This window comes from Myotis davidii, unplaced genomic scaffold (genome assembly GCF_000327345.1).
Source record: "Myotis davidii unplaced genomic scaffold, ASM32734v1 scaffold1206, whole genome shotgun sequence".
In the NCBI taxonomy this organism is placed as follows: domain Eukaryota; kingdom Metazoa; phylum Chordata; class Mammalia; order Chiroptera; family Vespertilionidae; genus Myotis; species Myotis davidii.
Window position 1 is genome coordinate 46,996 of NW_006297217.1, and position 11,100 is coordinate 58,095.

The 11,100-nt window shown below is 38.9% G+C and overlaps 1 protein-coding gene across 1 annotated transcript in view; it reads right to left on the reverse strand.

The window, feature by feature from the left end:
* Positions 1 to 11,100, reverse strand: part of RPS6KA6 (ribosomal protein S6 kinase, 90kDa, polypeptide 6) — a gene marked incomplete at its 3' end in the record, with an annotated part of 162,078 nt that overhangs the window by 45,337 nt on the left and 105,641 nt on the right. Inside the window, exon 9 of the mRNA XM_015569967.1 lies at positions 1,815 to 1,957. Within this exon, the coding sequence (XP_015425453.1) occupies positions 1,815 to 1,957 (143 nt within the window). The remainder of the gene's footprint in view (positions 1 to 1,814; positions 1,958 to 11,100) is intronic.

Genomic DNA, 11,100 nt, shown 5'->3' on the forward strand with positions numbered 1-11,100 from the left:
GTGTATGGGTGGGTTCCCTCAGCCTTGTTGCGCCCTCTCGCAATCTGGGACTCCTCTGGGGATGTTGGAGAGCTGGTTCTGGTTTCGGCAATGACTGGGAATGACTGGTCACTATGACACTCAATGCAGGAGCTGCCCCTGCTGGGCAGTGCGCTCCCACAGGTTGAGCTCTGCTCAGCCACAAGACAGGCTGAGGGCTGCCAGCATAGAGGTGGTGGCAGGAGCCTCTCCTGCCTCCTCAGCAGTGCTAAGGATGTCTGACTGCAGCTTAGGCCTGCTCCCCACTGGCAAGTGGACATCCCCTGAGGGCTTCTAGGCTTCCAGAGGGATGTCTGCCTGTCAGCTTAGGCCCAATCCCTGGGGGAACAGGCCTAAGACAGCAGGTGGACATCTCCCGAGGGGTCTAAGGCTGGGCTGAGGGAGGGCACAGGCTGGGCTGAGGGACCCTCCCTCCTCGAGTGCACAAATTTTTGTGCACTGGGCCTCTAGTTTGACTATAATAAAATATATGGTAAGGTATTAAATTCTGTAATAAGTAAAATGCCATATGTTTACTAAACATAGTTTTCTGAAATCTAAAAACTGGTAGATTTTTTATATTTTTTATTATAGTTAAAATACAATCTTAAATTAGATTCAGATATATCACATAATGATAAACATTTATATACCTTTAAAGTAAACACCTATCATTGTACAAAGTTATTCTCATATTATTGGCATTCCCTATGTTATATGTGTTATAACACACTCATGACTTATTTTTTGTAGTTCTTAATTCCTTTCACCTTTTTCACCCATCCACCACCAACTTCCCCTCAGGTAACCACCAGTTTGTTTTCTGTATCTACTATCACTAAACCGATGAACAAAAAGCACTGGCAAGGATATAGAGAAAAGGGAACCCTAGTGCATTGTTGATCACACTGCAGACTTATGCAGCCACTGTAGAAAAGAGTATGGAGTTTCCTCCAAAAATTAAAAATGGAACTGCCTTTTGATATAGTAATCCCACTTCTGGGACTATATCCTAAGAATCCCAAAACACCAAGCAGAAAGAATATATGCACCCCTATGATTATTGCAGCATTTTTTTACAATAGCCAAGATCTGGAAACAGCCCAAGTGTCATCAGCAGATGAGTGGATAATAAAGCTGTGGTACATTTACACAATGGAATGCTACATGGCTATAAAAAAGAAGGAACTCTTACTCTTTCCAATAGCATGGACGAACCTGGAGAGTATTATGCTAGACAAAATAAACCAGTCAGAGAAAGACAAATACCATCTGGAATCTAATGAAAAAAATAAACTGACAAACAAAATGGAACCAGAATCATAGATACATGGAACAGTCTGGTTGGTGCCTGTGAAAAGTGGGGGAGGGTGACTGGATAAAGAAGGTGAAGGTATTAGCTAAATAATATATATGCACACTCCATGGACACAAACAACAAGGTGATGAAGGCCAAGGAACGGGGAGGCACAGATGGGTGGAGGTGGGCAAAGTGAGGGAGTGTAGGGGACCTGCAATTATGTGAACATTAACATTTTTTAAATAAATATTACTAAACTGAAGAAAAAAAGAAATCAGAACACCAAAATCCTAATTCATATCCTATAACAGCTAGACAAACACAACTTTTTAAATGATAATCATGAATTATTAGAACTCTATTCTCACCTGACATCTCACAAATTTTAAATTAAAATTCTATATTTTCTTTTATATTAAAAAGATAGATAATAAATTAAAGTTCTAAGCAGTATTAATTTTATATTATCAGAATTTTTTAAAATAGCACTACTTACCATAAGTACACCATATGACCACCAATCAGCACTCTGGGAATGACCTCTCCTATTTACTACTTCAGGAGCCATATACTCCACCGTACCACAAAATGAGTAGGCCTTTTTTTCTTGATCTACTGATTCTTTGCTGAGTCCAAAATCTGTAATAACATTGTTACACAAAAAATATATCTGAAGATCTTCAGAAAATAGAAAATACCAAAAGAAACAAAATTATGTATTTAAACCTTAAAATTATTCATGGATGGATTGTAATTACTCTTAAGCTATGATACAAATAATGAAAAATAGGTTGTATTTAATAATAAGAGCATTTAAAGATTTCCAGTTACATATCATCTCAAAACATATTTTCATGTCTATACTTGAATATCATTCAACAATTTTGAGACAACAATAATTAAACCAAAGCTGTCATAGTGTTTAAAATGTAAGACAAAAAAAGAGGTAATAACTTAAACTTTTTAAAATATTGAAAAAGTTTATTTTGCTTTGGCTTTGTTGTTTTTCCATTTTTGTTTAATGCCTTCAAAGAACTAAAGGTATCAATACATAAAAAATAATCTCATTTCTATGTATTAGCAATGAAAAATTAGAAGTTGAAATTTTAAAAATACCATTTATAATACTGCCAAAAAACCAAAACCAAACCAAACAAAAACACACCCTTGAAATTCATGGGTCTAAATATACAAAGTATATGCAAATCTGTACAATGAAAATTTGAAACATTGATGAAAGAAAACAAAGTAGATGTAAGTATATGGAAAGATATACTATGTGTATGGTTTGGAAGAATCAATTCTGTTAAAGATGTCAATTCCCCCAAAACTGATCTAAAGATTCAATTAAACTTTAATAAAATTCTTAGCAAGATTTATTTTTTAGAAATCAACAAGTTGAATTTAAAATTTATATTAAAAGATAATAAAATAGCCAAACAATTTTGAAAAAGAATAACAAATTCAAAGGACTTACATTAACTAGCTTCCGTACTTATTATAAAACTACAGTAATCATGACAGTGTGGTAATGAAGAAAAGCTAGACATGTAGATATAAATAAATGAACAGGACAGCATCCAAGAATAGACTGACACATACAGTCAGCTCTGCTATAATGTTTGTTTTATAAATGCAAATTTTATCCAATGGAATTGATACCTTAGGAATCAATTTGAGGATAACACAATTTGAATCTCAAATTTCATGTGCAATTTTGTTTGCAAGAAGCCCTAGATAAAACACTAAAAACTGCACCTAGATGATCCAAGCCATGTAGAAATACATACATACACACACCACAACATCTACCAGCGATTTCAGCTCATCATGTGTGTTATGAGCCATTCTGTTGACCTGTAGTGCTACACTTTCCTCTCAATTCCAGATAATCTACCCTCCACTACTTTATAATAATGTACAAACTACAAACTTTCTTACATTAATTCTACAAGCAAATTTAAGGATTTTTCAAGTTAAGGTAGCATGTTTATTGTAGTATTTATGTAACCTTAATAATTTAGAACATGTAAAACAATGCTATCATTTTTATTCATTTCCTATATTTCTCAAATGTGTCACTGGTTATTTAGATTACTGCTAAGCCTCTAACCCCATTTTTGTCATAAGCTTTATTCTTTTTATTATGCACTAATGCATAATGCAATAATTTTTAAGATCACAGGTGTTGCATTATAATGAAACTGGCTATATATTGTGAATTGATTTCTGACAAAGGCTTAAAAGCAATTCCATGAAGAAATGTCAGTCTTTTCAACGAATGGTGCCAGAACAATAGGATATTGATATAAAAATATATCCTCAAACTATACATAAACATTAATTCAAAATGAATCACGGAATTAATGTGAAATGTAAAACTTAAAGTTGTAAAATTTCCAGAAGTAATATAAGAGAAAATATTTGTGATCTTGGATTCGGAAAATATTTCTTAGATACATCATCAAGAGTATAATTTATAAAAGAAAAATGTTGAAAACTGAACTTCATGGAAATAAAAAACTGATTTTCAAAAGTTACCATTCAGTAAGTGTAAAAGAAGCTATACATTGAGAGAAAACATTTTCAAATCACATATCTGATAAATGACTTGTACTTCAGGGTATATTAAAACACTCAGAAATTCAATAATAAGAAAACAATTTTTTAAATGGAAGAAAGATCTGAACAGACACATATACAAAGACATAAATACATAAGAAGATGGTCAATATCATTAGTTATTAAGGAAATGCAAGTTAAAACCACAATGAGATACTACTACATGCCCATTAGTAGAGCTAAAATAAAAAATGCTGGCAGTAACAATAATGGGTATATACAAAGCAACTGGAGCTACACTGCTAATGGGTATGCAAAATGGTACAGACACATTGGAAAACATTTTGGAGGTTTCTCATTAAGGGAAACTTAAACTTACCACATGACGAAGCAACCCACTTCTTTGGTATTTACTCAAGTGAAATAAATGCTAATGTTCACGTAAAACCTGTACATAAATATTTATGGTGGCTTTATCCCTTACTAATGAATTCAACAAGAAATAACCCAAATGCCCCTTGATTGGAGATCAAACAAACCATAGCATCATTATAAAATAGAACACCACTCAGCAATTTTTAAAAAGTTATTGATACATGCAAAAATAAGGATGAATCTCAAATTTACTACACGAAGTAAATGAAGCCAAACTCAAAAGATTGTAAATGCTAAAGTTTATTTACATTGTGGAAAAGGCAAGCATAGGGCCAGAAAGCAGATTGGTCATTGTCTATGGGTAAAGAGAGGACTATATAATAAAAGGCTAATATGCAAGCCAACAGAACTGTGGAACGACCGGTCACTATGATGCGCATTGACCACCAGGGGGAAGATGCTGAATGCAGGAGCTGCCCCCTGGTGGTCAGTGCACTCCCACAGAGGGAGCGCTGCTCAGCCAGAAGCCAGGCTCACGGCTGGCGAGTGCAGCGGCAGTGGCGGGAGCCTTTCCTGCCTCCATAGAAGTGCTAAGGATGTCCGACTGATGGCTTAGGCCTGCTCCCCAGGCCTAAGCCGGCAGTCTGACATCCCCTGAGGGTTCCCAGACTGTGAGAGGGAGAAGGCTGGGCTGAGGGACCGTCCCCCCGCCTCCCATGCACTGGGCCTCTAGTTAACTTATAATGGGGAAATTTGGAAGGGAGTAATGGAACTTTTAATATCTTGATGATGGTGATGGTTTTAAGACTGTATGCATTTGTCAAAGCTTGCAAAACTATATGTGAAAGAGTAATTTTTCTTAAACTCTGTATTTTGAGACTACTACAAATTTATTGCAGTTATATGGAATACTACAGAGATCCTGTTTACCCTTCACCCAGTTTCTCCCATGGTGACATCTTATAAAAACTATATTATAATATCACAATATTGACAATGATGCTAATAAGATGCAGAATAATTCCATCACCATAAGGATCCAAAGAGTAAGTTTTACTTTGTGTAGGTTATATCTTTATTCTATAAGTAAAGAAAGCTATAAGCCCAAATTGTTTTATAAATAAAATATCAACATTAATACTTAATTTTCAAGGTCCTAGAAAACTGATTTTCTAATCATGCTCAATATTTTCATTGAAGTGAAATAAGGCAGTCAGTGAAAGATAAATACCATATGATCTCACTCATTTGTGGAATATAAAGAACATTATAAACTGATGAACAAAAAATAGATACAGAGGCAAAGAAGCATCGAACAGACTGTCAAACTATAGCAGGAAGGCAGGGGAGGGTTGGTGGGGCGGTAAGAGATCAACCAAAGTGCTGGGAGCCAGTCCATCCTTGCTGTTTCAAGGGACCTGGCATAGACTTGTATGCATGTATATAAGCATAACCAATGGACGCAAGATACTGGGTGAGGGCATGTGCCTGGGGGTAGGCAAGGTCAATGGGGAAAAAGGAGCTATATGTACTACTATTTGTAATACTTTAAAAATAAAATAAAATTTAAAAAAAAGGTTAAGAAAAGAAAAGAAAAATAACTATTTTTGTATAATAACTAAATATATTATGATATTCAGTATATTTAAAAATAATTTCAATGTCCTACTACGTTATTTCTCTATATTTTGAGACTTTAAACTTTACACAACCAATTTAAAATGTAAATGTAATAAAAGTTCATCTTCAAGTTCATTTCAGCTGAATATGACAACCCTGTAGAGAAGAACATTGACATTGTTGGACATCCCAGAGAGAAGAAAGGGAAGATAATTTTCTTATCCTTGATCACTTTTCAGAGATTCATGCCACTTCTTAGAGGTCTTTTGTGGTACTATTTCTGAAAAAAATATTTAACACTAGAATTTGCTCAGCAATGAACTGAACATTTATTTTACAATATTACGGGTTAGCTACAAGATTTTAAATATATATAATAATCAGTGGTTTTTCAAAGTCACTAATTTGAAATAAAAATAAAATGTAGAAAACAGCTAAATCAAGGTTTCTTTGGGTGGTGGGGGCCATGAGGAAGTATATTTGTGCAACCATAAATGACTGTTTAGACTTTAAATTTTAAAAGCACACCCAGAACAAAACAATTTAATGAGTATGTATTATTAGTAAAGGTAATCTCAGTGATTAATTTGCAAATAACAATAAAAATACTTAAAATTATTTTCTTACATATACATTTTCTCTTAAACATTCAGCTAAAGCACAATGTGATTTAAATTTCTGACACTGTATAGATTCTTTTGAAGCATCCATCTTATATAAAAACTGCTGTTTGAAATTTTAACCTGACAGTATGGCTTCTGTAAATGCTTGCTTGCTTAAATAATAAGGAAAATGAGACTACTCCCATTCCAGAGAGGCCATAAACTATGCCTCAGACAGAGTTGTCAGTGCTGACACTAGGCCAGGCCTTGATATATGGTCTCATGGCCCCTTCCCAGTATGGAGGCCTTCTTTTTCAGAAGGCCTGGAAGTCTCATTCCAAATTTGGTATACAAAGGACTGGAAAAAGTATAAGTAAAGAGAGTTTCCTCCATGTTGAGGAGCCAGAATTTGAAAGACACATCTTTCTCTGGCCCTGCACAGAATTTAATAATAAAATGTAACTCCCTTTCTCTAAGCTTGGCTTGGTTTTTCTCTGGTCTTCTGCACCACTTTCCTTCTTTATATAAAAATTACTCCTGAATTATGCCCCTCAGAAATATATAACTGTAACCACAGACAGTTAAAATCAATTGTGTGTTCAATTTATAATTTGTAATGGCATATTATGAGTAAACATTTTTATAAACTAGTGAAGTCATATTATACAGTTTTTATACATAGTAGTGGGGGTATTAGATAAAAAAATTAAGACATGAAGACGTTATAAGTAATATACAAGCAAATATGCAGATATGTTTGGGGTATCCACTCTCATTCTACTTCAGTACTTCTGCTATACAAGCATAATCTTAGTATGAGGTAAATCAAGGTCAAAGCACAGTCATATCATGGAACCTTTCTACAGTCCACTGACATTCAGAGCAACCTGTTAAACATTAGGTTCATTCTGGTATCTGAAGTAATTTTAAAGTGTACTTGTAAAAATAATGTATTGCCCTCTACTAAGATTATTCTGGGGAAACTCAGAATGCTGATGAAGGCCCTACTTAGATGAGACACTCCTAAATCACGACAGCCCACTGCTATAAATGACAAATAGTTATTAATCTGGTACTTTTGACTATAGTATTCAAAATAGAAAGAAATATAAAGAGAATGAAGGAAAGAGGGCTTGAGGAGGGAACACCCATAGAAGGTAAGAAAGCAAGAAAGGAAAGGGAGAAAAAGAAGACAAGAAAGAGAAAGAAAGGAATACATAATGGAAAAATGAAGAATAAAAAGTATTCTTAAGGAAGTAAGAAGATGGCGGCGGAATAGGCAGACACGTCCCAGGGCTTGTCCTGGAGCAAATAGAATGAGCAGCTGAAACAAATAACATCCGTCCCGAATTGGTGAAGGACACTCAGCTGGTGAGACAGTTTGCAGCCTGGAAGGGCAGAGTTCCCCTGGAAAGGTAAAAACCAGGTCTGGGCAGGAAAGTTTGTCAGATCTCTGAGCCCAGAGGGTCAGACGGAAACCTCGCGGCACCCAGCCGTGTCCCTTGGGACAGGTACAGCCTCTGACTAGGGAAAGGAGATTCGCAGGACTGTTGGTGCTGGGGGATTTGAGATCTGGGTGCCATAATTACGAAAGACTGAGCCCAGAGGGGGCAGCCTGAAGCACTGACCAGACCATGCAGTGCTGGTAAGAGAGGAGCTTACAGAGACTCAGTCTTCCTCGTTTCTGTGGCCAGTGTTTGTTTGTTTTCACTGAACCCTGTTCATAGGACATTTCAGATATAGACACTCACCCATGCTGAGGAGTGGGAGAAGGTGTGGACAAGTGGAATCTGGGGAGAGGCTGGGGAGAGAAGGGGGTCCAGGAGAGGTGGCAGCAAGGTGAATGCTGAGTCATACCTGAGCCCAGGACTTGGGCAGCCATTTTCTCCTGAGGATATAACTCCCCCCTCCAGCCCCCAGGCAAGGAATTCAGCCACACCCAGATTCCATCCTGAATGGTATGAAGGATTAAACAAATCTGATTAGGCTCTGGGAGTTAACAGGCTCTGGTCTATAGAGGGACCTTCAGTCCCAGAAACAGGAAAAAAAAAATCACAGACATTCCAGAAAACTAGGATCTTAAGCCAGCCAAAGGAATGGCATTTCAATTTTTCATTTTTATTTTTTATTATTATTTCGCTAGCTCTTTTTTATTTTCTCTTTGTTTTCCTTTTTTTTTGTTTGCTGCTCTTTTTTTGCTTTTTTTCTTTGTTTTCCCTTTTTGTTTGTTGCTTTATTTTCTACTTCTTTTCACATTATTTTTTAATCATTCAATTTTATCTTATTTTTACTTGTTATTTTCTATTTTATACAATTTTTTAAATCACTTTTTTGTAAATATATTATTTTGTTCCCCTTCTGTCTCTTCTTATCTACTCATCCCTTTTCTACTTCCTCTATACTGAAGTGAGGTACTCCCCATATTTATCCAATTCTTAACCTTATTTCCTGTATATCAGCTCAGCCTCTACAGATTCTGCCCTCACCCTCCCTACTGGGTGTTTGGTGTTTGTATGTATTTGTTTGGTTTATCTATTGGTTCTGTGGTGTGCGCTCTCTCTCTCTCTCTCTCTCTCTCTCTCTCTCTCTATATATATATATATATTTTCTCTTTTTTTTTTTCCGTTTTCTTTTCTCTCCTATCTTTTTTTCTCTCTCTTAGATATCATTTGTGCTCTCTCTTCTCTCCCCCAATTATCTTTTCTCGGGTGGTTGCTTATATTGGCGTTATCAGTGCTGTGAGTACATTCATGCTTTGTTCCCTTTGGGTCATGTCTTGTTAAGATGAATTTTATCCTGTCTAGCTAAAGTGCTAGAGAGCAGACACCTGGAGAGGAGACTTCATTAAGGAACGGGTCAATTACACTCTAGACCCAGCTACAGAGGCAGGAAGAAGGCAGCAGGGAGGGAAAAAAGAGGAGTGTGTTGTGTGTGTGTGTGTGTGTGTGTGTGTGTGTGTGTGTGTGAATGAGGCACAGTTAGACCCCCCAGGACCTTCGGGGGCAGGCTAACCGGGCTAGCCTAACTAGGCAGCCTCTGCTACCATTGCAAACAGGAACAGGAGGCCAGCTCCTCTTCAGAGGCCTGGCCTTTTCGAAGGGGAGAGCTGATGCAACTGAGAGCCCAACCTCACCTCTACCCAGGGTGCCCTCAGGTAACACTTGGGACTCTACAGCCACCCCTGCCAGGGACCTGATACCTCGGCTGTGGTCCCACGGTCACCGAGAATCCAGCCACCCTCGGCGCAGGTTCCTGTGAGTTCTGAAGCACGCTCCCCTCTGACCAGCCCAACGCTTTAGTCCAAGGCACTGCAACCACGTGAGCAGCATGCTCATGTGTCCTGCCCCTGTCCAAGGAGGAGCAGCTGTGTGAGCGGCCCACTCCCCCCGTCCGAGGAGCAGCAACCATGCAAGCAGCCCGACCCCTCCGAGGCGGAGCAGCTGCGCACAGCCTGCACCCTGCACCAGTCCAATGAGCAGCAGCTGCACAAGCATCTTGCCCTCGTTCAAGCAGCAGCAGCCGCACAAGCAGCCTGCCCAATCCGAGGAGCAGCGGCTGTGTGAGCAGCCTGCCCCCATCCGAGGCGCAGCAGTTCTGCAAGTGGCCCATCCCCATTTGAGGAGCAGCAGCAGCCCACCTTGGTCCGAGGAGCAGCAGCCACATGAGCAGACCGCCCACGTCTGAGGAGTGGCAGCTCTGCACAGCACACACCGGTCCAAGGAGCAGAGCCACACAAAGCCTGCACCTGTCTGACGAGCAGCAGTTGGGTGAGTGGCTCATCCCTATCTGAGGAGGAGCAGCTGTGCAAGCAGCCCACCCCTATCCAAGGAGCAGCAGCCTTGCAAACAACCTGTCCAAGTCCAAGGAGCAGTAGTCCCACAAGCAGCTCACCACATCAGAGGAACAACAACAGTGTGCAGCCAGCCCCCATCCAAGGAACAGCAGACGTGTGAGAAGTCCGCCCCAGTTCAAGGAGTAGCAGCTGCGTGTGTAGCCCGCCCCATCCAAGGAACAGCAGCCTCGTGATCAGCACAACCTCTGTCTGAGGAACAGCAGCTGTGTGAGAAGCTTCCCCCCTCCAACCAAAGGAGCCACCATGGCTGTGAACAGCACGCACCAGAGGAGCTGCTGCCAACTGAGGAGCAACTGCTACCACAACCACCCAAGGAGCAATTTCAGCCCGAGGAGCCACTGACACCCAAGGAGCATCCTCTGAATAACTCAACATCTAGATATGTCGGTGAGATCAAACATGGGTAGACAAAGAAACCCCAAAAGAAAGATAAAGAGGACTCGCCAGAAAAGCAACTAAGTAAAACAGAGGCATGCAACATGACAGAAAAAGAATTCAGAATAAGGGTCCTAGAGTGCATAAACCGGATGGAGGAAAAAATCGACAACCTCTGCAAGAAGCTAGAAGAAACAGATGAAAAAGTCAACAACTTAAGTAAGACCCAAGAAGAAATGAGGAGTGATATAGCTGCAATAAAAAACACCATTGAAACTTTCAACAGTAGACTAGGAGAAGCGGAGGACCGAATTAGAAAATTGGAAGACAGGGAAACAAAACACACCCAAACTGAACAGCAATTGGAGAAAAAAATTAAAAGACAGGAGGAGACA